Source organism: Neopelma chrysocephalum, unplaced genomic scaffold (assembly GCF_003984885.1).
Source record: "Neopelma chrysocephalum unplaced genomic scaffold, ASM398488v2 Primary Assembly neopelma1_65, whole genome shotgun sequence".
In the NCBI taxonomy this organism is placed as follows: Eukaryota; Metazoa; Chordata; class Aves; order Passeriformes; family Pipridae; genus Neopelma; species Neopelma chrysocephalum.
Genome location: NW_020897722.1, coordinates 7,784,055 through 7,810,329, shown reverse-complemented (window position 1 = coordinate 7,810,329; position 26,275 = coordinate 7,784,055). Strand labels below are relative to the sequence as shown.

At 39.9% G+C, this 26,275-nt stretch overlaps 1 protein-coding gene across 2 annotated transcripts in view; it reads left to right on the top strand.

The window, feature by feature from the left end:
• The window catches only part of MOSMO (modulator of smoothened), a 32,185-nt gene extending 6,168 nt beyond the window's left edge, over positions 1–26,017 (top strand). The window contains exons 2-4 of one of the 2 annotated variants that reach the window (XR_003534296.1): positions 14,572–14,784; positions 15,640–15,746; positions 22,073–22,182. Coding sequence is in view for 1 of the 2 variants with exons in the window: in XM_027683783.1 (XP_027539584.1) it covers positions 14,572–14,784; positions 22,073–22,257 (398 nt within the window). In the remaining variant the exon portion in view is untranslated. Of the gene's footprint in view, positions 1–14,571; positions 14,785–15,639; positions 15,747–22,072 lie in introns of both variants that reach the window. The other variant, XM_027683783.1, reaches the window with a different exon arrangement.
• The last annotated feature ends 258 nt before the right edge of the window (positions 26,018–26,275 follow it).

The following is a 26,275-nucleotide window of genomic DNA, read 5'->3' as shown; positions in this document are numbered from 1 at the left end:
TTGCCTTCCACCGAATGCTTTTGAATTCCTCATTCTCTAATTAGTGTTAAAGAATTAGGTAAGAAATACCTGATTACAGAGTACAGATTTGGGAGCCAGTAACTTGTATTTACCTGTCAAATCTACCATCTGGCATGACTGAGTTTGGATGTTGGCAAGTTATTGTGGTAGTACCTCAGTTCCTTCCTCTGTTAAAAAAAGGTGGTATCTTTATTACAAAAGCTTCTTTTAGCTTTAGCAGCAGAGCTTCAATTTCTTTTTTTTTAACTTTTGTTTCCTATCACAATTTTACTGTATTAAACTGAGGAGAAAATAATCACAGAATAACAGGCATTTCATTTGTCTTTTCTGATGGTAGGTGCTTTTGATACTTGGTACTTGAGTTTCAGATATTTGGAATAACCTTTTTGCCTTTATTTACTTGCCAGCAGTAAGCACAGTTACTATAGAATTAAATAATAATCTGTATGTGCAGATACAGGTTTGTTTTCTGTCTATCCTATACTTTACTGGAGAAGGACTTGATGATCCTTGTGGGTCCCTTCCTACTCAGAATATTCTGTGATTCAAAGTTCATGGTACTTTGTAAAGCTGCAGTGTGGACAGTACAACCTGAGGGAAAGGTGCCTTGTCGAGACTTCAGCTTTGTGGCTTAAGGAACTTCCCTGTGACTCACAAGCAGTGATGGTTTTTTAAATCAGCTTAGAGCTGATTTTACGTGTGTCTGTCGCATTTGCTGCCACAAACTGACACTGAAATCAACACAAGAGTGATTTAAATATATGAATCTTAAAAGGAAGGATTCATTAGTGGGTACTGCAAAACAAAGATTAAAAAGTGTCTGAAATAACGAAAAAAGGAATCCTGTTAATGGCTGAGGCTTATTAAAAACATTTGTATTGTTCAGTTTGCAGCCAGCACTTACATGTAAGCAGCATTATGTAAACTCCATTTGTACTTTTGCCAAAGCAAAGAAGATCAGTAGGTCAAACTTTTTAAACTTGACCTACTTTTTTTTTATAGGTACTTCACAACAGTTTAACTTTTTCCCACTTATTTTCACGCTAGCCTTGAAACGAAGTGGAGAGAACTAACTTTTCTTGGGTGCTGCAGTGTGTAGGATTTTCATCTTACTTAGGCAGTTCTTGAATCCTTTTCCAGAAATGGTTGAGAACTGTGTATTTCAGAAGAAGGTAACTGGAGTGACTCATAGATGAGGAGGAATATTGACCTTTGCAGTGGATAAATGCTATTTTAAAAACAGATGCAAAATTATCTTTGTAGTATGGTCAAACAAATAAAACATGGAGAATGTTTTATTCTTGTACAAAGTAATTTGGGAAAATTATAAATTATTTTTAGTATATACAATTTTAAATTTTAAAATAAATTTCTCAGTACCTAATGATAAGTTCTTGTAATTCAGAGTGCCTACAAATTTAGTAATTCACAAAGGCTTTTATTACTAAGGGCTATATGCAGGAAAAAAGTTCTGTGGTAATTTTGCAGCAGTCCCCTTATGTGTGCTCCAGCTGCTTTGCTGAATTTCACTTTTCTTCCCCAAGCCTCTGACTGATGGAGATATACACAGATCTGAAAAACTGGAGATATGGCCAAGAAGAGGATCTGTGCAGGGTACGTGTCTATTTTAAGGAAAGCAGAAACAAGCTAGAGCATTTGACTGGAAGAGCACTTCTATTGGCCTGATTCTGTAGGAATCTCCACAGATCAAGTCACAGGCTGTATCCTTTCTCAGGGTCAAGCTTTTGGTTTCTTCCTGTGATATCATGTTTGATTTCCTGATTGATGTATTATCTTGTATATACATTTTAAATTTTGTAAATAGAGTTGATGATGAGAGTTTGGTCTCTCTTGGGTACCTTAGGAAATGTCTGATTGTGATGGTTTGTTTGTGGGATGGGCTAATCCAGTATGAAATACTTGCCGCTAAGAGTTAGAGGTTCAAAATTCATACAGAGTATGTAGAGTCTGGTTCTTGTCTTTGAGCAAAACATAGTCTAATATATCTGGGTCCTTGGGATGAACTAAAATGCTCCCTTGTGAAGGCACTGAAAGCCTCTCAAGGATTCACTGCAGTATCCAAAGCCAGCATTTCCTATCCAAACAACACAGTGTGATAAGCAACAGTTGGCTGCTGCCCAAGAACCTCATGGTAGCTGCAGTTCTGTGCCATAAATTACAAAGCACTTTGGGATTATTAAGGATGACAGTCTCTCAAGGTGTAGTGATTAATACCCCACTTAGATGTTTAAATACTTGTCCAGTTGAAGACAGTTCACATTAAGCCTTGAACTTCCTTGACCGTGAGCAATTCTTTGTGCCGTTGTTTGGACACTGCATTAGTAGGGCTGGGCTGTCCCTGGGCTTGGTACATCCAAGAATTTAATAATCAAATTACAGTGTTCATAGACAGTAAAGTCAAGTAGTTTATTTTTGTACTGCTCATCATCAAGCCGGTTTGTAGAGTTTTAGTGTTGCAGTTCTTACTCGCGGGTTTTCCGTTCCTTTGCCCAGGTTGTCCTTGCCTTGTTTCCACTTTTCTCGCTCTGACTATGTTCAGCTGTTGGCAATAATGTAATTTAGTTGTATTTTAAGGAATAAGTGTGGGATCAGAATAGGACAACTGATCGTTCACTGTGTGCCTCGGAACTGCTCTGCTGTGAATACTTCAGAAGGGCTGCTTTGAACACAGATTCTTTCTACTCTTCTCAAATTGATGGCACATATACTAATGTTCTTAGGCTTAGTGAAACAGCTTGCTTTCTGCAATAAAATCTTTGTATCCATATGGAATGAGAGGGATTCGGACTTCATTGATAGGCAGGACAAATGCACAAGTAAGGGGGAATGGTTTTATCTGTAACTTCATCAGTGTGAGCTTATTGCATCAAACATTCACCACCTTTGGTTGTAATGTCTTTATACCAAAGCAAAGTGAAGAAAACTGATGAGGGGTTGTCATGGACCTCAAGTCTCCTGAAGGATAACTTTTGTATGGAGAGTGACTTGTTTGACTTAAAAATTTACTTTGATGTTCAGTCTTCTCTACACAAAATAGAAAGGCTCTAAATTGCAGCATTAAGAGGTATCTTTTCTTAAGCATAGACAGTAATCCAACAGTATTCCCACCGTCAGTGGAAATGTCAGCTCCAGAACTGCCACAGTGGAAGATTCTGATTTCCTTTCTCGTAGAGGAGAAAAGGCACTGCTGCTTCTGTGCCTGTTGATGTGAGGAGCCTTGTGGGTGTAGCGTGCTGTGGGGGAAGAGAAGTCACAAGGGTGAAGAAAGAACTTTTCCTTAGGTTGAATTCTGTTCTGAAACTAATCATGCACCTAAATTCACGAGTTAATGATGTGCTCTCCATTGCAGAAACTCGTGGGAAGAAGCACGTTTCATGTTGTCTTTGAAACCCACACTTAATTCAATTTAAAAACTATGCAACAAGATTGTACAGGAAACCTGGAAAGATTGAAAGGCCAAGAATTTTTAATGTGGTCCCATAAATTCTTTCAGTGGAATATTAGTGGGTCACTTAGCAATTCCAAGAAGCACTCTGAAGCTTAATACATGAAAAATGGTGAAATAAAGAGAATAAAGGGCAGAAGTAGTAGTTGCTGTTTTACAAACAAAAGTCTGTTGACTTATGCCCAGTGGAATCTGAAGTAAATGCTCTCTGTAAGTAGATGTTCAATAAGATGAAGTTGATGATAAAGACAGAGTATTTCTTGGCTTTTTATATAAAATCTAACATTAGAGTGAATTCTGCTTCAGAATGTCAGTATAACAACTGTATAAACATTTGTTAACAGCTATGCTCTTTGGAGCTCTATATAACATCTGACTGCTTTTGACGAATAGTCCCAATTGCTCAGGAAGGGCTGAGCTTTGCTGTTTCAATAAAGTCGTACTTTATTTCAGTAAAGTATAAATTTAACTGTTCAGGAATGGTCTGTCTTCTCTTATTCTAGCAAAAAAAAAAAAGTCTGCAGACTCGAAGAGTCTATTTTTGTAGATGCCAATTTGTGATAAGGGAGAAAGTGTTATCACCACACAGACAGCACCTGTTAATTGCCTAAATAATTGAGGCTTAAATTATGCAGGCTTCTAAAACAAAGACTTGCCCTAGCAAAAGGCATAAGAAAATATAACTTCAGGATAGACCCTGAATATGCTTCCTGCCTTCCTATTCTTCTTTGTTTTTAATGTTTTTCTTGTGATGGGAACAACAAGCAAATGCCTAATTTTGAGAATTATTACTGTAGAAGGAGGTTGGGATTTGGTTTCGTTTGGTTTATTTTCCAGTTTGCCTGAAAAGTAGAAGCTACTATTTAAACTGGGGGGGCTTCAAGTGTTAATCAGGCAGGAAACTGTGTGCCAGCAGTCCTTGAGGACAGGTGGTGTGTGGTTAAGCTGTGTGTCAGTCTGTATTTCAGCACGTGAAGCGTTATTGGAGATAATGAAATCTTTGCCCCTGTACCTCATCTCTTTCAAGTGCAGTTTAACCTGCATTGCTGGTTCTTACAAGCATGTCATACACAGGTTTGGCAACAGCTAAAAAGCGCCTTCAGGAATAAAATCTAAGGTTAGGTTTTATTCTACTTGAAATATTATTCCAGTTGCAATGAATTATGTCTTTGGGCAAATCGGTGCCATTCTTCAGTTGACAAAGATGCCTTATGGAATAAAGCCAAGTCTGGTAGACAGGGATAGCATCTTTTATATTCCCAACCAGTACAGTGAGGGGAAACTTGTGTGTCCAAGGAAGGGCTTGCAAGACCAGAAATGTGCCTAATCTTTCCAGTTATTCTAGAGGTTTCAATAAAAGATTACTTCTACTTGCAAACTTCCCTTCTCGTGTCCTCATTGCTATAAATACAATCCTGCCATCAGTTGTGTGATTTAAAGAAACTGCCACAATTGTTAGTACATTTTGTTTGCTTTTTGAATGTTTTGTTCTTTATTTAGCACAGTCTGTTGTACTTTCAGGCAATCTGGGCCTAACATATTCTCCCAGAAGTGGACCAAGAGAGTTAGGCTCAGGTGTAAGTAAACATTCAAGCACATAAGGTGCATTTGGGCTGAGTGTTTGCAGAACATACACCTGAACTTTGCAAATATGTTTCTAACCATATAAATGCCAAAAGGCATTCAACACTTCCCTTTTCACCTTCACCACTGGGTGATTCACAAGGCCATTGAAGAGCCAGATTAGTGGGTGTCCTTGGAGCACGTCTGATGCAAGCTGAGATCAGCACAGCAGTTACGTCTGACGGAGGAAGACGATCCTTATTCCTCCTGAATTTGATTTGATAAAATGCACAAGGAATCTTGAGGGTAGGGCCAGGACCTGAGTTTTTCCCCTACCTTGAGTGCCTTTGTCACTAGGTGAGAGAAATTGCTTTAGGCTCTAACCAGGAAGGCTGATACTCCTCTAATTTTTCTCTCCATGAATAAAGAGAGAGAGAACAATAGGATACTTTACTTGGTGTGGTTTGAGGATTTTGGTGTATCTATCCTGATCTGCTTGAACATAACTAAGTTTGAAACTCAGCTGACTTGGTGACATGATGCTTTTGGATATGCAGGAGTTAAAAATGGATCCTGTGAACAGACCACCTGATAAGACACCAGTGTAGTGGATCACCTTCTACACAGCAGATGCAGAATTTCTGTGGTTTTCTGGTTGTGTCATGTTTGTACCACATGGCAAACTGGTGCTGCCATTACTGACCCAGCCTGGCCACCTCATGTCACTGGCTCGAGCCCCAAAGACCTCCACATCAGCCATAGGGTTGGGAAGTGATGAGCAGACCATTTCTGATAAGGCTGGGGTAGGGTCGTGTGGGTTGTTGGATAGAGAGGTATCACTTCACAGCTCTGTCTGAAGCCAAATATTACTAACTCTGTTAAAAAGAAAAAAGCTCATCAGATGTTAAATGGCAGAACAGCTGTAGGTGTCGTAGCTTGTGGCTTTCAACTGAACATATGGCATAAAACTGGTGTAGCTGACTAGAAAAATCACTTTTAAATATTGACACTGCCTTTGATCTTTCTTCTCTTAGGCAGTGAATTTTGTCAACCTTGAGTAGCTCTGTTTTGGTTGGAGGAAAAATGGGAATAACTATGGATTTTTGTTTGTTTGTTTAAGCTAAATAAAACATTAAGTTTTCTTATTTTAAAAAAGGTTCTCTGTTTTTTCCAGGCCCTTGCCACTTCAGAAGCTGTAAAGATTCTAGTCACTGACAACACTGTCCCATTGTGAAAATGCTCATAGTGCTAGAAAATTAACAACCAGAAGGATGCAGCTTATTAGAGATCCTGTTTACCAACATTTAATTAGTGCTGACTTCTCAAGTAGGAAAGAATACCTTCAGCATGGGCAGATTTCTTGGCTCTGATACATGAGAACACACAGAGCCTTTGTTGTGTCAGGAGAGTTGTTCCTGCGTTGTTGCCTGAGGATATGGTCCATCTCAAAAAAATAATTAAAAAAATAAAAAAAAAAAAGAGGGGATGGAGAAGAAAAAAGCATTAAATAAACCCAACACACAAGCAGCATGGCATTGAAACTTGTATGTTGGAATTCAGAAATAAACTTGCTTTTGTTGGTCCAACTGTCTGCAGTGTAAACATCACTTGCAATTAGTATAATAATAATGGCCAGTCTTCGCGAACGAAGATTTGGGGAAAGGTCTTTTACCTTTCCAGCCTGCGCAATGGATTTTTTAGGTGAGACACAGCCTGCGCTGAACTGAGCCCACCCTTTAATCCTAAGGTTCATCTGCCGGGGCCAAGCAAGCTCGGACAATGGCAGTGAGGTCCTCAGGACGTAGGTTTGTTTAGAGTGACCTTCTCATAGATGGATGGCCTCACAGGGCTAACGAGCTACCATCTGCCCGGGGGACTTGGGATTCGAACCCGTGGTCGCAGCAGTGAGAGTCCTGCATCTTAACCACTAGGCCACCAGGGGTCCCCTACTTGCAATTAGTATATCATAATGATTATCATCTGTAGTAATAAACTTTTGTAATACATGTAAGTCTTTCCCAGTAGATGGCCCCTGATTTTTTTTTTTTTTTTTTTTTTTTTTTTTTAATTTAACGAGGAGGGAGGGAAAAGACTGTGGTTTTTGTGAAGGGGGGATTTGGTTTGCATTAGGCATGATACAAACATGGAATTGAAAACTTTTGAGGCAACTCAGGCACCAGATGTTGTTCAGCAGCAAGGCAGGCTTTTCTGCTAATATACTACAACTCTTCCAGCTTTGACTTTAGACTTTAAAACTTTGAATTCTTCTCTTTGAAAGCCAGAAAGCTTTCTAAAGAGTGACAAAAAATGGTACCTGGTAAGTTAAACTCTCTGGAAATGAGATTGGTAAATATAATTAAATTGGTAGGTTCCTCATAGCTGGGTTTTAAGTTAGGGATGTTACCTCACCTATATGAGTATTTTTAAGAATACTTAGTTCCTGAAACAGGGAAACACCCTTTACATCTCTAGAACAAGAAGGATGGTGCATTTCAAAGTTGATATGGATAAATGGAGTAGAAGAGAAACATCAGCTTATATAACATAATCTTAAAACATTGACTTGAATTGCTCTTAAAAGAGGCCCTCTAGGTATAGCAGAGACTTTGCAAGTAAATCTAGGTCTTTAGTGAAAACTGACCTTTTAACATTACATAAATATTTTTTTAGGTGTGTCTTTCATGCCAGTAAACATTCAGTGGGTGTATGTATTGATCTTGAATCTGGTCTTCTTCAAAGTGAGAAACTCCAAAGCTTTTTTCCCAGGGTTACAATACCTGTCAGCTGATTTGAGAGACAAATTGGAGTGAATGCCAAAAACATAAGATTTGTTTTACAAAGGGCAGGAAAGATAATTCATAATCCCTTTGTTTTGAACTCCTCTATCTTCTGTGCTTTTACAGTTGATCCTCTGTTATTCTTTTCAGCCTTCCTTTAAAATTTATAAATCTTATTTTTGTGAGTCTGAACTTGGTTTCCTATGAATCTTACTGACTGAACTACATACTGGAACATCCGCAGGGAAAGAATCGACCTGTTATGCCACATCCTGAATACTGTACTTGCATGGTAACCTCCAAGTTATTTTAGTGGCATAAGTGCTAAAGAGCATCTACTCAAAGTACCTCCATCCCTCACAAAAGAAGTAATTATTAATGTAAGAACAGTAACAGATATGGTATTCTCATACTTGATTAGAAACTGGCAGTGGATCCTATCTTATATTTTGACCATTTTGTATACTTTTTATTGCTATTGAGGTGTAATTCAGTTATTGTATTGTCCTACAGCAATGACCTAAGCACAAATGTGGAGGAGAAGGTGTTCAACTTGCTTATAGTTACTTAGCTGCAGTTAATTATGTGTGTGAGCTATTTAAAAAATGCTCTGATAGGACGTTGTTTGAGGCTGTATTAAAATTGCTTTAATCGGTCAGCGGTTGAAAATTTAGATGAGGACTAACTACATTTCCTTTTCCAGTGCTCTGATCGTGAGCAGTTGTAGATACAAAGCAGTTCTGGGAGCTCTGCCTGTGGGCACCACGTGGTGGGACCTGACGTACAGAGACCCCATGACTGACTGTTAACCGTGGACTGTGCCTTGCAGAGTCAAATGGTCTTCCCCAGCATTGCTAATCCCTTTTTCCTCCTCGGTTTTGCAAACCAGCAGGATGCTGTTATCTTTTCCCCCTTCATGCTAGAGGTGGTGCTTTTCCTACAGAAGCATAGCTTTTCCACTAACCTTCTGCATTGCTTGCTCTGGGCATGACTGATCTCCTCATAAGAGAGGGTACAGGGCCTGATTTCTGATGGAGTTTTGCACTGGAATAAGTAGAATTACCTGTATGAAGTACCTCCAAGGCTGTGGTAGGGAAAGATTAGCAGTGTCAGTTCCCTGGATTTTGGGAAAGGCAGAAGGGAGACCATTTCCAAGGAATCACTACCTAGAACATAGAAGTGATAGAATTTTTGCCCAGAACAAAATACATATAAATAAACCTAAATAAGTCATGCTCTCTTCCCCCTTTATATAGCAACATCACTTCAAGTGCCCATTGCAGGAAAATAAATTCCATATGTAAGAATGGGAAACATCCCATCTTCAACTGCCAAATTCCTTGGATGACTTTGAAAAGTTTCGTCTTGGAAACACCTTCTCCTTGTTTGTTATTCCGGGCAGATGTGTTGGAACTACTGTTACAGGTACAGGGATTTAGCCTGCCATGACCAAAGCACTGCATTTTCTTTAGACCTTTCAAGTTTCCACTTGGGTTGGTAGCAAGTACAGCTGTGCACTAGACAGCTGCAGCCTGGTCTTAGATGGACCTACACCTTTTCCCATTCAAGTTTATCAGCTCAATAGAACTTAGAAATTTTCCAAAGACGACTTAACTCCTGCCCTTGTCTGTGGCACAATGAGAGTTCCAGGGAATGCCTTAACTGAGCTGCCCTTATTTTACACATGTCATTCCCTGGCATGTGACTGTTACCTAACCAGCAGCAATGAATGTTTTAGTGTGCCCAATAACTCAACTCCATATCCTGTGCTCATTACTGAAACACAGAACTTACCAGTGTCCTTGCCACACTGGCGGTGCGCTAAGATTTATGTGACCAGCACCTCATTAGGAGCCCTCTGAACTGTGCTCTTCGCTTAGCAAAGATGGTTTAACAAGTCCTCAGGACACTACAGAAAAGCATCTTGTTTGAGCAGAAATTGTCTGGCACTCACAACTGGCTTTTCTGGCAGAATCACCCCATCTCATCAGGACAGCAAGCGGGGGAGAGCAGGTGGGCTGTCTGGGAGTGGTTGGGTGCTTTAACCTCCTCACTAGGCATATTGGCCTGTGATATTTATTTAATGTTAGTGTTAAGCATTTTGCTGAGGATGTGGTTGATGTATGGAAGGTAAAAGTGAGGAAGCTGTTGTCAGAGAATATAAGGGGTTGCAGATGCACTTAAACCCAAGGAATAGCATTTTCTCTAGTAGGAGAGAGTAAAGACATTTTCAAGTGGGGACAGTAGGGGAGGACAGAGGAGGAGCAGTACCCCAAGCTGAGCAAGAGCAGTTCTGAGGATGTTTGTGTGAGAGCATAGCTGCTGAGCTCTATGACCTTCTAATGTTTGAGCCCCACCTCATTCACTGCATTGTGCTTTTACCATATTAGTTGTTTTTCATGCTGTGCCAAGCTCCTCATGGCAGTGGCACCTCTCCTGTGTCCATCTGGCACTCTTGATCCCACATGTTCTGGCAATCAAGGAACAGATGAACAGCGAACATCTGAATGGCCGTTATTGTGCTGCTGCTTTCCAGCCGTGGTATTGCTGTGCCACTTTTAATAATTCAGAAGTGATGTAGAGGAGGGGGAGTCAAAGGGCTGCAGCAATCTTTGTTTCTCTCTGTAGCGTGTGATTCCTCCTTGGTGGCTCTGTAGTTACCAGGGAAACAGGAGAGGGATGGCACAGCACCGCGGGGCTGGAGTGGGACTTGGGGGTCGGCTCCCTGGCAGCTGCTCGTTGCGCCCAGGGGGAGAACGAGGGCTTGCTTTCCTTGGTTTGGTGCCTTTCCCCCTCTTTCCCTCAATGGTTTTGTGAAAACTGTTAAATAGGTGATGCTCCCCAGTGTTGGTGTGTTTGTTAAAGAGTCTTTTTATTAGTGATTCTAGAAAAAACATGCAGTGTCAGAAAATGAGCATTAGTGTCAGTCTGGAGGAGCTGGGTGATCACGAAATCTTTCTCTGGTATTAACTGGAGACTGTCACTACTGGAAGGTTGTTTAATGCGTTTGAAATGCTTTGGCACTTCAGGGAATAGATTTACTGGAAAAGACTAAGGACCACTTCACTAACATTTGCTCAGGGCAGCATTCTCTGATTTGATAAAGGTTGAATCTCATTTTTAGTAATTAGCATATATATCCTAATCACCTCTTGCACCACCTGCGCTGACCTGAATAATACCAGTCTTGGAAGCTCTGAGGAGAGAAGCAAACAAGACCATGGGAGCAGTTCCTGCACCTCCGGGTTGTCCTTGTGGCTCCTGACATGTGGGAATGGGGAGGTGGAGGAAGGGCGGATGTGCTCACTCCACTGCACATGTTTTAGGGCTGGATCCATCTTTAAGCTGCCTAATCTACTGGCATTAGCTGTGCTGTTTGCTTCACACCTGTGTTAAGTGCTTAGATTTGCAGCAATTATGCTGAAGCTGTTTGGGAGAATCACTTAAAAACCTCTTTTACCTCTGGATCAGAGTGGAACTTGGTGACTGGTTTGAGATGGACTCTTGGGCTATTCTCTAACTACAGGCAGAAGGAGACTGTTCAGTTTAGTATCTCTGTCCCTCCTTCAGCGATAGACTAGATAAGGTTAAACAAGACTTTCTGTGACAAGTTAGTTTGTTGGCAGCTGCCTGGCAACTGTTTGCTTGATTGCTTTAGAACAGGACCAACACAATAAAATACCATATAAACACTCTTCTTTTGAATTCCATGGCAAATAAATATGCTTTTTCCACACCAGAGACTTCTTTTGAAGTCTGAATTCAACAGGAGATTTGTCACTATGGGAGAAAGCCCTGAGGTTTCATTTCCTTGTGCCCAGTTTATGTACACAAGTGAGGTATTCCTGTGTAGTCAACTTAAACTATAACTACATTCATGAGTTCTTAATGAGGTTGTTTTTCCAGTTACCTTTGTGAAACCTTCAGAAATGGTTACCAGACCTCTTGCCCTCCATTTGCCTCCCTGGAGTCTGCAGACTCAAGATTCAAAACCTTAAATATGGAGTATATCTCCTTCAGATTTGTAATCCATAGAGCAGATTAAAGAAAAAATACTAGTATGTGCTAGCAAAAGCTTAACCATAAAGTTCACTATATTTCCTCCAAAAATGGCAGATTCAGAAATATAATTGCTGACAGTGTAAAACTCTGTTAAAAAAAAAAAAAAAAGAAGAAGAAGAAGAAAAAGCCAGAGTGAAACAATACACTTGGGCACCAGAAATGGTGTTTAGGAAACCATGTTCTCAATAGTTTCTTGCAACTATCTTTGTATTAAATAGGAATGCTACTCTGGTACTCACAATTCAGAGATTTTTGTCCTCCTTTTTAAATTTTCAATTGTGGGTTTCTTGGTTTGGGTGGGTTTTTTTAGAAAATGACCCTTTGGAGAAGTAGATGTTGACAGTAAAAAAAGAATTTCGTTGAAAAATAGTCGTTCAAGATGGAGTTTTCTTGTGTTTCCTCTAGATATGGCAGTACTGGGCTTAGCTTTGGTTCTCTCTGAACCTGACATGTTAAATGTGCTCATGTTAATTGAAAAATATGTTCCATATAAATTGTAAATTCATCTGAAAGATGAAGTAGTTGTCCCTTGCTAATACATGCTCTTCTATAGCAGCTGTTCTTTAGTTTCAGTTAACACACAAAATGGAACCAAGTCCAGCACAGTGACTCTTATCACTGCTGCTTTTGCCAAAGTTAAAAATGCACTAAATTATTGCCACTGAAGTTCGGAGAGGTCTTTGAATTCAGAAAACATCTACTGAGTGTGTGATGTCATTTTTATGAAGTCATTCTTTGATTAGAAATGCAGTTTGGAAAAAACTGACTTCTGCTGTAAATATAGTAAAATTGTTGATAAATCCTAATCTTGCAGAGTGATTGGGATCGATTTCCTGTTCTATGATACTGCAGTGAATAAGCCTCTTTATCCCCAAACTCCAGGAGATTGCTTAGTTGTTTGTATGAGGTTCTGCAGTGTGTGTGTGTTCCAGGGAGCTTGACTTTTAGGGACACAGGCACATCTCCCCTCTGTCCCAGCAGCTGATGTCCAATGAAAACATTGCAGGCTATGAAAAGCCAGCTGAGAAGCAGTTCCTGTAAAACTGTCCTGTACAGGTGTGTGAGCTGTGCAGGGTTGCTCGTGTGATTCTGGCTCAGTTTTGTGTAGCCCTGGGGCACAGCAATGGTGTGATTGCTGTATATCTGGAATAGAAAACGCCAATTTTATTGGGGTTTGTAGCTGTTCAACTGTTAGCTGAAAATTCATCTCTGAATCTTTCAGTTGTGTAATTAAAAGGATGTATTTGAATAGGACTGAATTTTGTAGTCTAAAAAAGGTTGCAGGAATGCTTCAGCAAAACGGATTTTGCTTTTGGTTCTTCCCATCCTCTGGGAGTGTATGTGAAGCACTACATCTAATCAAACATGATACGCTGCCTCCTAATCCAAGGATTCTGAGGTCAGAAGCTGATTCTGGTGGTACTTACTGCTGAGGTGTGAGCACACAGGATCTGTAGAAGTTGGCTCCAGGGTTCTAGGAGGTGCAGTAGGACTGGTTACCTTTTTGACTATTGGCTTAATTCTTTATTTCGTGCCTTTTTTTTTTCCCCAAAAGAAGCTAAAAAGTATGACAGATGTTTCCCCCTCCAAAGGACATGCTAAACCTAAGCTTCCAAGTCTTACTGTAATTGTTTCTGAGTTGCCCTCTTTTTATTTGAAACAGGTCAAATTACTTGAAGTAATTTGTGGAGAAAGTTATTGACTCTAATGCTATCCACTATTGGTTTTTTCTCCTAATTTAGATAAAGGATAATTGTGATTATTTAGGAAAACAGTTCAGAAGAAGAGACAAAGTTGAAAAATACAGAACTTACTGTTTAAGAGACACTGGAAGAAATGGGTCTTAATCTTGCATGTTAAAGTGGGGTTAAAATTTTCCAAATGAATGTAACTTCATTATTAAAGCTTAGTAAAAGCTTCTTTATGAGTCTCAAAACCACTGAATTAGATTTCAAAGCAGATTTTTAAAATTATTAATTAACAGCAAATACATCATTTTGTGTAATACTTGAGGGTTCCTGTACCAGTCTTACCATTTTTCTAGGATCTTTTTGATAGATCTTTTGTGTAGATATCCCAATTTATGTGTGCAGTTATTCTTGTTAGCCATCAAAAGAGTTGACCAGTCTTGTATAGAGGGACTCTTAAAGAGCTATTGTCAAGAAGCAGGGGTTTTAAATGTTTTTAAAATCATACATGAATCAAATGCAGTTTCTGCTGCAAGACTTAGAGAATTAAAACTGTATTTACAGATGAGGGAAAAAGGTATTAGACAATTAAAGGCATTTTAAAGGGACTTCAGCTCCTTTTGTTAGACTATAAAAGTACTTCATCTTGCACAGATGAGGGAGTGATCCTCTGTACAACTCAGCTACCACGTTAGCTGATACTGGCAGGCTTTATTAGGAGTGCTTTATCCCTTTGATTAGACCTTGATTGCCACTCAGGAACCAGATACAGCTTGCAGCCATCTCACTTCAACTTGTGCAAGTGCATGATGACAGAACCTGAAGATAGATGTTCAAAGCATGCCCCCCCCATCCTCTGTGTTTGAAAGGCTTATTAAGGTTCATCAAGGAAAGAATCCCTTATTTTGGGGCAATTCTGAGCTTTGGTTTGCGATTGAGCGCCCCTCAGAGAGGATTTTGAAAGTTTACTTGCCTCTCTGCTGTGTATTTTCAGGTGCTCTCACAGTTGGCCTTGTGCGACAGTGTCAAACCATCCATGGACGTGACAGGACCTGTATTCCTCCACGGCTGCCTCCTGAGTGGGTCACTACGTTATTTTTCATCATAATGGGAATCATTTCACTAACTGTCACTTGTGGTTTGCTGGTGGCTTCCCACTGGCGAAGAGAAGCTACTAAATATGCCCGCTGGATAGCTTTCACTGGAAGTAAGTGACCTCAACTGCACAGTTGCCCTGTATGCAGGATAAACTGGTGGAGTCTGAAATAACACTGTAGTGTGGTTAAGGAGCAGTGCTCAGGGCTCCCACTGTACAAAACATTCCCTCTCTTTTAAATACCACATCTGAGGGAAAAATAAGTCTTCCAAAATGAAGGGGTTGGTGTCTTAAGTGACTGTAATTGAGAGGGAATAATAATCTGTGGGCCAAAGGTGAGAGAAGGGAAGGCCTGACCCCTTGACTTCTTTGGGCAGTGCCATTAACTGACCTAAGGGAATGAGCAGGGATGGAAGAGGTCAGTCCTGGTCTGAGTGTCTGTAGTGTTTCATACTGCCCTACTCCCATATAACCAGGACTTATTCCCACCTGCATGGAATGACAGAGAATCCCCTCCCCAAGGCAGCGGAGGCAGTTGGTCCATCTGAGACAATCCATCCCTGCTTCAGGTGTCTCGTGGTCACCTGGCTCGGGGTTGATGCTGGTTCAGTCCTGCTTCGTGCTCCTGGTGGCTGCTTTATTCAGAGTATCTGCATCCTAATTGGCAATGCAGGAGGATTGCCCACTGCAGAGCATCTGCTGTGCTTCACAGCACTGAGACTTCTGCTTCCAGGAGTGACCTGCAGCCGTGCTTTAGCTGGAGGAGGAGTGCTGCTGTTTCTCTGCCTCCCCTGATTGTGCTCTGCATGAGCACCCATGTAACTCCTCACAGCTGAGCCCTCTCTAGCAGCCCTGTGTTTCCACACAAGGAAACATATCCTATGGCTACTTCAGTGCAAAAGAAAAACAGTTATAATGAGCAAGGGGAATAACTTTCAAACTTCCTTTTCTTGGTGTGTGTTACAGGCTTAGCCCAACTGTGAAATGGTGCCTTAATGGTGGGGAGGACAGCATGAAAAAACTCAAAACCTGAGGGCTTTTAAATTGACTTGAATTATGACATGCCACTAAAGGTAGTGTGAACACTAACTAGAAAATGCAAGTTTGTGGTTTACACGGGCATAAATAAGGTTTAATGGAACTCTGTGACATCTAATGATATCTAATACAAGTAAGATTTAACCTTGTTTTGGGGAAGGAAATAATATTAAAAAGTGCTCAGCTTCAACAAAGGTACTTCACTGAGGCACTTGTACAATCAAAGCCATCCTTCTGACAACTTTGCTACACAGCATATTAAATTAATAGTGCAGCTCCTGCAGACAATGGAGCTATTGAAATGCTGTATCCGTTGTGATTGAGCTTTATTTATTTTCCGGTGAATGATTGAAATAGCAGATATGAGTATTCCTGAATATTCCACCCCAGCTTTTCCAGTGCACTTGTTTATCTGTACCTGTTCCATGTATATCTAATATAGGTGGGGGGGTTAATCTCAAAATGCTATATAAGATTAAGATGCTTACAGTAAGCTAAGTCAAAGCTCTAGGGCAAGAAAGGGGTTTTGAAGTACTATGTATTAATGTTTTTCTTAAATATCTCAGATTGTCACATCCCTGCAGCTTTAGTTTTCTACAACTGTGGTGATTAGTTCAGCCAAAAAGTCTGGTACCCTTAGGCTGGTTTTTGTCTTGGGTTTTGGTTTTTTTTCCTGTAGATTTCTTTAGGCTTGCAGCAGGTCCATTATTAGATGTTTCAATATAGAAGGAAATTCTTTTATTTCAGCACTTGTCTTTTGTTATGAGATGTTTAATAATGAAACATTCTAATTTATTCTTCTGCAAGTCAGAATTAATCATAATTCTATTATGATATGATCTCTGCGTTGCTGAAATTCTAAAATTCAATGTCTTTGGTATTCATCTCCAACACATAGAGCTCTGTGACGTTTGCATTCCTGTTAACAATGATGATGGGAAATCTGATTGCTTAACTCATTTGTAAGAAAAATCAATTTTGCGAAACAGAAATGAATGGAAGGAAGAATTCTATATTTTTCAAAAAGTTGATGAGAGTGACTTCTGTGATTCACTGGATGCAACACAAGTTAGTAACCTATTTGTAGATCAGTGTTAGGAAACATGCAGCCATGTGGAATCAACTTGGAATACCACGAGCAGGTTCTTCCTGTGAAGTGCCAGTGCTGTTTAGATGAAAACATGTGTAACTCATTAAAAGGGGGGTAGGGAAAACTTCATATTTGTATTTCATCTCGTCTGCAAGCAATTTCAAGACTTAACAGCCTTCTGCAGGCTGCTGGCAGAATATTCTTCTCACAGAACTTTCTGAACACAACTCAGGACATGCCATCCTAGGCAGGCAGGGAAGTCTGCTGGGACTTCCAAGGGAAGCTCTGGGACTGGCAGCTCTGTCCTTCAAATGCAAGGGGGTCTGGAGTAAATACCTGAGGGCAAAGGAGTCCTCTTGCTCAGCCCTTTCTTTGCAACTCTGACAGCAGTAAGAGGTCACTGGTCCAGTTCATGCTGGAATTTATATATAAATGCATCACTTATATTTCTCATGGAATTTTTGCTTGTAATCTTGTCATCTTGGATGACTTTAGATTTTTTCAACCGTGTTCCTATAAATATGAATTATTCTGAGAGTTGTCTTGTCTGTCCTGTTTAGTTAAGAGGCAGGTGAAAGACAAAGTTGGATCTGCCAGTTCTCTTTCCTGTGTACACCTCTGAAGGGATCCACCCAAGAGGGGATTAACAGGCACAGCCTTTGCCTCATTCCCCAGTCATTGGTGGGTTTTCTGCACAGAAACTTGTCTGACCTCTCTGCAAACCAGCTTTGTGGAGAGCAGAGATGTTGCTGTCCTCCAGGTCATACTGCATGAGTGACAAAAGTCTTCTAAAGGCAAATGTGAAAGTCTTCCTTCGCTTTCTGTGGACCAGTCCTTCAGGAATCACAGTATTCCTGCTGATAGGTTTTGTCATTTTGGACATAGACACTATCAAATCTGTCACTGATGTTAGTTGTCTTACACTCTAAAAGAGAGGGTGTGGTGAAGGTATGAAAATCTCGAATGTAATTTTCATGGTCCTTCGGACAGATACTGTTAAGTTCCATAATTCAAAACAATGCCCAGAGTTTATTCCCTATGGAGGCTTCCTAGGTGGTCTTATGTATATTATAACAATCTCGGCTATTGCAGGAATTCACAGAGCTCCCTCAAGATCTGTTTACATCTTACAGATTCAGGCCTCTTGCCATCTGCTACAACTAGAAAGGGAATTAATTCTGTGTCTGCTACACTGAATGAGGTGCTTCTCCGAGATGTATCAAGGGAGGAGATGTTAGAAAAAATCATATTGCTACCTTTTTTCCAGCAGTTACCAGAGAGTCTGGTGTTTGGTTTTTGGGGTTTTTTTTTGTGAGAATTTAAAAGTTCATGAGCATAATGGACTTGCTTTTTGGAATACAAGTAAAAATAGGGCAGGATAATGACATCCTTAACTAACAGTAGCTATTCTGTGAACGTCTGTCACTGGTGTTCCCCAGTGAACAAAGTGCTTCATGAGTTATTAAAGATTTGTACCAGGTGCTGCTTTCTATGTTATGTGTCTCTTTAGAGATGAGCTGATATTACAGTGAGCCCTCTAAAGACTAGACCATTTTTTAAGACTGGATTTTTTGAAGTTGTCATTAGATGCTCAAAACAATTACAAGCTAAAGAATCATGAGAACTACTGGGGGTTTTTGACAGCCACCATTCAGATGCAAACTAGACGTTATTGTGTTTCATTACCTAATTATTTTTGTTACCAGAAATTGTAGTCATTAAGTGGCTTTTCTGAAAATTTTCCTACACAAGGAAGAACTTGAAATCAAAAGCAAGTACTCTTAAGGGAGAAGTTCTTTATGGGTTGCTAGAAATTCACTGAGTTGATACTACTAGATATGGAGAGCTACTTTTGGACTACAGCTTGTATAAGAAATTCCTATCCTCTGCCTTAAAAATCTCCTTCTAAAAGAATAAATGAGCTCTTCATATATTGGATTTTCTCCTTAGTTTCTTCTTCTTTTTTTTTGAAATAAATTTATCATGAAGTCCTTCTTAATGACTTCTCAAAACTTTGCCTTAATTCCTTTAGCAGGCTTCCTAATCTGCCAGAGATTTTGATGGATCCATTTTTTATTTGCTATTTCAGTAGACTAAAAATTCAGTCTATGCTAAGAAAATTGCTTGGACACCCTCCCAGCAGAACATGTGCACAGTGGAAGAGAAAAGGTGGCTGGTTCCCTCTGTAGTAGATGTTTGAAATGCATATGCACATCAGCATTCTGCACCCTGCCTGCACGTGCAGAATTTATTTTTGTTCCTGCTGTGGACTGAGGGAGAGTTGAGGTGTCTGCACTCTTTTTGTCCTTGGGCAGGAGCACAAGGAGACCCTGGGCACGCTCCACTTGGCACACTCCCAGCTCTCAGACCTGGGAGCACTGGTGTGTGTAGGTACAACACACCTCAAGAACAGTTTAGTAGAGAGGGATAAAGATCTGTTCTTCAGGCATATCTGTGAGGCCATCAGAACGTTTCCAGCTGTGTGGTTCTTGAATATAAAAAAGGAGATTTAATCTTGAAAACTGCAGGTTGTTTTCAGAATCCAAAAGCTATTTGCTGTAAGTGTGTTACTGTTAAAATATTAGACAAGTTTTGTAAAAACTGGAATGCTTGTCATGGACAAACTGGATGTAATAGGAAGGGTGCTGAGTTATGACAATGTGCTTCATCCTCGGGATATCATTGAAACTGGTACTGTTTGTATGTTGTGTTACTAATCACACATCAACCACTGTTTTCTGGACCACTAAAATACAGGGCTCTTCTGTACTAACACAGATCTGCTCAAGAAACACATACACCCATGCTTTCCTCAGATGGACCAGCTGTTTGTTAAGATACAATTGAAAAAAGGGAAACATTCTTTAAGGGTTAGATTGTGTAGTGTGGAATTACATGGACCAATAATCATGTAGAGTAAAACCTTCTAGATTAATGTTTAACGCCTGCTTGCTGGGTTCTCGGTTCTGTTTCAGTGGCCTAACGAGGTGGCACTGAGCAACAACGTGGTAACTGTGCAGTTGCCAGATGTTTGCTGTTTGTGCTCAGTCTCTTCCCCTTGGAAGAATAACCCGCCGGTGCGAGCACATTGTGAGCGAGACACGAGCCCCCTCCAGTGGAACATCTGGTTTTTCCTGCTTGGTACTGTCAGCCTAAGGAAAGGCTGATCCCGGTGCTGGCTGCCTTTGGCTCGAGGTGTTGTGAAAGCTGCTTTAGGTGTTTTGGAAATCAAGGAGCAGCTGAGGTTCTGATGTGGATCATGGTATATGAAACCATCCTTTTTCGTTAGGACTTGGGCACCCCTTGAATTCAGGTTCCTTATGCCCACAACTAGCACCTTCTGGAATATGAGTGTTTTTTCCTCAGAGCTGAGACCTGTGCTATGGAAATCATAAGCACTGAGATATAAAATATGTGGTAAACTCTTCATCTTAAATAAATGCAGAGTCCATTAAAACATGGTTTTAGCGTGGGCATGTAACACTGTAGCTGCATAAACTGGACCAGACCTATTTAGTTGGGAAGAGCAGTAATGAAGTTACATTAAAAAAATATTGAGGCTGCTCCAGCCCATCGTTTCCTCGTTTGTAAAGACTAGAAACTTTGTCCTCACCTGTCAAAGGGGACAGGTCAGCTCCTGAATTTATTTTACCAACCTTTGGAGACAGAATCAGCTGCAGCACTGCTGACTTGCGCAGGAGCCAGTGATTAGTGATGGCTGTTACTGGTGCCAGTGGTTTTTACTGTTGCTTGTTTGACTTGTCAGGAAGCTCAGGAAGGAAACAGCATCTCCCCAGAGTTTGTTCTGTCTTGTAGTGGTGGAGAAGAGAAAGGGGAGACAAGGACAGCACCTTCTTTCTTGCTTGTTTGTGTTATAGGTAGAGTTTGAGGACTAGGAGAGGCTTCAATGTGAGCTGTGCATCATGTTAGGTGATGTTGGTATGTGGATTTATGGGGTTGTTGGGAAAACAGAGCAGGTTCAGTCCCTCCCTCCCCCCAGATCTCATTAGATTTGATTGAATAATAGGTATTGGGGTGCCATGTTCCACTCACAATAAATAATATTTGAAAGAAAGCTGAAATACATAGAAGTGACATAAAAGTAAAGCACTAATCCTTGACTGAACTGGTAGAATCAGATAAAGTTCTGTGTTATTCTAATACTGATAAAAACCCAACTGTATGTTCTTGCATACAAACCAATTCAAAAGCTAATCCTTACTTGTTTGTGAAGAATGTCTTGCCTCTCAGAGGAGCCATATTTGGAAGTCCTTCCCTTGGGTGAGACAGTAGAGCCCTGCATATTGCTATGTTCAAACCAAACAGGGTTAATACCCAAAGGTGTGTTACAGGAACACTGAAGGTGTTATCTGGGAAAGATTCCAACGCTGGATGTTCTCTCCTGAACTTGATCAGAATACTGAAGTGTGTTGTGAGGAATGTTGGTCACTATTGATAATTGAAGGCCTGTGAAATCTGTAATGGAATTCTTTAACAGGAGTTCTGGATTTTTTGTACTTCCACACAGTCAGTTGTAAGCATGAACTGTGTACATAAGTATAACTTTGAGGTGAAATAAAAAGCCTCATTGCTTGGTCACTTAGTTCATGGCGTTGGAGTTTGAAGTTTTTCACTAAGAAGCTTAGATTAAACTGAATCAGAAAGCTTTCTTTGTATTCCAATGGGAAATTCAAAGGATATTTCATTATCTAAGGAGCATTCATATAACTTTAGGAAACTGGTATCTTTTAATCTAAAAGAAACTGTAATGACAATCTGAGTGTATTCCATTTTTAGCAAGGCTTTTACAGAAAAGAAATTTGTGTGGAACAATGAGAGAGGGCAACTACAGTTGAAAAAAAGCCAACTGATAATAGAAAAAGAGTTTTTTTGATGTTGAGTGTTATTTTATCTTAACTGGGCAAAAATTACTGTGAAATACCTGGAGACGTAAAGAACTCTGTGACTAAACTGGGAGATGGGTGGTAGAAGTACATCTACCAATTTTTTATTCTGTTAAGACAGGTCATGATCTAGTGAGCAGGCCTAATTACAGAAATTACAGTCAAAACTGGGGTCTTTTAGTCTTCCTTGGGGGTAGTTTTAAAGGCAAGATAAAGCCTACTCATTTCAAGCAGTTTATGTACTGGCATATCTCAGCTCTTGAGTTCGCTCAGAATACTCTGCTTGCTTTTCTGGATGCTCTATGAATGGGTAAATATTTTCACTTTAACACAGCAGTGACTGGTTTTTTTTCTTTTTTCTTTTCAGTGATTCTATTCTGTATGGCAGCCCTAATATTTCCAATAGGATTTTACATCAATGAAGTTGGAGGTCAACCATATAAATTACCCAATAACACAGTGGTTGGGTCTTCGTATGTACTGTTTGTCTTATCAATTTTCTTTACAATAGTGGGACTTCTATTTGCTGGCAAAGTTTGTTTACCTGGCTGATGAATGTCTGAACTGCAGGACTTTATTTTGGAAAAGAACAAGACATCAGAATTGCATTCTCAGGAGGATGCCTAAATCAGACTATCAAACACTGACTGAAAAGAGGAATGCTTTGACTTGTTCTCACTATGCACTTTGGATGAAAAAAAGGAGAGCCTTTCCCATAACCAAATACAGACAACGTGGACTAATCTCCTGAGCATACTCTAATGCAGTCAGGTCTGCACTGTGATAGGAACTAGTGAAGAATGCTTTACACTGAAAAGCATAAATGCCCCATGTTACTGGACTGTTCCTGTTTTTAACGTCTAACAATTTGGAAGTCAAAGTATTTATGAACTCTGTGGTAAACCAGAGGGTTGCAGAGGAATTCAAGTGAGGCTGGCCTCGCTGTTTAGGAGATTAGTGTTTTACATCTTCCTTCTGATGAGCAAAGCCTTTGGCACCAATGTGGATCAATCTTGCATTACTGCACCAAGAAGCCAATAGATCAAAACATGTTCTCTAAATGTATGTAACAGCAAGAAGACATACATCCCCTCCTCCCCCGTAAGCTCTAGGAAACACTAAGGAACGTTTTAAAGGGGGATTTCTTCCTTATATTTATATAAATATATATATAAATATATATATATATTTTGCTGATGCAGTATACAGTGTGTGTGTATGTGTGTGTGTGTGTATATACACATATGTATATATATGTATATACACACAAATGGTTCCTGGAAAAGAACTCAGAACGCTTTGCTAGCAAAACACTGTGGTGTGCAAAACTAGAACTCAATAGAAAAAAGCCATTTCTCTGAAGGCCACATAGCTGAGAGTCTTCAGTTTACCTCATTCTTTGTAGCAGCCCTTGATTTTAACAGTTTTTTGTAATAGGTACAAACGATCCCATGCCTTTCTAGGTGCAATTTTAAGTTAAGCTAAAATTCTTTTTATGGTAATTTATTTGTATATGAGGGTAGAAGGTGAGATCATGTCATGCCGTAAAGTTAAAATCCTAATTTTGGGAAACTGACACTATTTAAATTATTAGCAACTGTTGTACAGAAAATCTCTTTTTCTACTGCATTGTTACATTAGCATTCATACATGTTCAAGCACAGCATTTTACCATAGGTAAGCATTTCTCTAGCACATGTCAAATGCAATGTTTAAAGTAATGCAAACACTATTCCACTGCAAAGATGAATGAACTTATTTTCACTTGAGTATTAATTCATCTTTGCCAAAAAAATGAGCAATATAATTATTGAAAAATATACGCCTTGTTTACTAAAGTTGTTATTTTAAATATGGATTTAATGACCACCCAAATTTGGAGTAAATATTCCTCACTAAAAGTAGTTTTACTTTTCAGTACATGGATAAACCATTGAACCCACAAACATCTTAATTCACTACTTGGTCTAACCTTGCAGAAAGTAGTTTGGTGTTCCAGGGAAGCTGCCTGCACTATCAGTATTTGTTTTCCAGTTAATCCATGGTTTACCTGAGATTCATTATGAAAACAAAAACAATAATCTGTTTCCAGCGCTGTTTCATTACATTTACTGGGGGAACTGCGTTTCTGAATAGACACTTTCCTAAACTGTTAGGGAAAGTGTATTTTAAAATTAGGTGGTTATTAAAATATAATCAGCAGTTCCCAAATTAATCATTGATCAGATAAGCCGAAGTGTTTGAAAAGAACACAATTTGCACGATTATTTTAAACTGTGTGCCATTCAGACCCTAGTGGGTCCCTGTCCTTCTCACCTCTTCCCTCTCCCCCTCCCAAGGTATTTTAATACAAAAATATTATTTGCTGATTTAAGTCTTCTTTTCTTTTGAAATTTTTGAACAAACTTGTCACTGGAATGGTTCATAAGCAACTTTTTCTTTTCCAGTCAGCTCACTCACAGGTAGAATGGAGTGTTTATGGATAACTAAATTTTTCTAAAGTATACTAATCTGTAAATACAGCCAGGCACCTACTTTGAAGTAGTGGTTTAAATATGATTTGGTTCCTAATTTAAGTCTGAGGTCCCTAGTGATGTTGGTGGAGATAAAAGGCAGGGTTCAGCTGCTTGATATGTGTCAAAATTTTGATGTTATCACTACTGTGTCCTAAGCTAAAGTATTCACTAAAACTTAGATTATAAATTATATTGAAAAAAAGGCTGTTATTTTTTTCAGAAATGTCACACTTGTAAATAGTTCTAGATTTTTGTAACTGGAACACAGATGGGGGGTGGGGAGGGTTTCTCAGCTGCTAAGATTTCTTCCCCTTCCCTGCTCCCCCCAACTTATTTATTTCAGTTATAGTAACATCATATGGATTTAGGCTTTGATTAAATGGATCATCATTTAATAAAAATAAAAAAAAACAAACACTTATTTTGGAGCATACCCAGACTGTGGTTGGCTGACTGGAAATTTATCTGATCTGCCAATGCTATTGCTATGAATTATTAAATAATAACAGAGATTTAACAAATAGATTTATTAAATATTTGAGCATTTTAAGTCCAGAAATAGATGCAGCCATTTGCATTTAAAAAAAGCCCAACCCAATAATTGAAGAGACAGCTGTCAACAGTTGCTTTTAATAAGGTCACTACGTACTATATAGTACAGTATTAATTTATAGAAGAAAATCAAATCTTGTAAACTGTATATAAAACACTGTTTTATGGTGCAATCATTTGTCAAACTTATGTCCGTTACTTTTTTTTTAAAGTTGTGTGCATTCTTTTCATACCTAAGAGCATCACTGTAAAATCTGCTGAAGACTATTTATAGGTTTTATTTGCACAAGGTTTTGTTTTAAACTACAGGAAGTTCGTATTGAACATGCCTAAACATCTGTAGACTTTTTCAGTTCATGAAAAGCAAATGGTTCCATATGAATCTTCTCCAAAGGTAATCCCATCTTTGTGTTGAGTGTTTACATAAACTTTTCTGATTCTGCCAGCCATTATTTTTAACTTTTTGAAGGACAGCTCATTTCATACGTCACTAGAGAATCTCATTTAGTCTTTGCTTCAACATTCCCCCAGAGGTTTGATGTGCCATCATAATGTAATTTGTGCACACTTGTCATTTATTTGGCTAACAATATGTTAAGATTGGAAACTTGAAATACTTTCAGAAGGGAAACTAGTTAATTTGTCTGTATAAATCTCATGGTTGAGCTCAGCTGAAATAATTGCCTGGAAGGTGTTTGTCTCAGACCTGGGGAGGGTGTGCTTCCCTGGGCACACCAGTCTGACCATTTAATGTGGTTTTCTGTTTTTACTCTTGCTGGAGAGCGATACTGGTGCCCGCAGACACTGGTATGAGCCACACACCACCCTGTCCCCTGGCCGAGGTGGCACCGCCAGGTTCGGGCTCTCCTGCCATCCCTGTGTTTCTGAGCCGTTGTTGAACCACTCCAGAACACAACTGTAGGTTACTGTTCGCCCTGACACACACACACAGGAAAATGGAAGCTGTCCTTTAAAACCTTTGTGAAGGATGAACATAATGAAGGAAATGGTGTCTGCAGGCGGGCTGTCCTGCCTGGGCGCGCGTTGCTCCCGCTCGAGGCCGGACCCACCGCCTGCGCCCCCGGCCTTTACTGAGGGTTGTTTTCTAATTGGTTTAGAGCATTTTTTCAATTAATGATTTCCGAACAAATGTTAATACAAACTGTATAAAATGAACATAATTTTCTTCACTTGTATTTTTGTTATTGAGCAAGTTTATCAAAATAAATTGTCTACTAAAGCGACTGGCCCCGGCTGCGCTGACTGGAACTGGCCCTGCCCTGCATTCAGGTGTCCCCACAGCAAGCCCTGCAACTGTCCCCTCAGGTGTCCCCTCAGGTGTCCCTTGAGATGTCCCCACAGCAAGCCCTTGCAACTGTGCCCTCTGGTGTCCTCCCTCAGGTGTGCCCCACAGGTGTCTTCTCAGCTGTGCCCTCAGGTGTCCTCCATCAAGTGTACCCACAGCAATCCCTGTAACTGTCCCCTCAGCCGTCACCTCACGC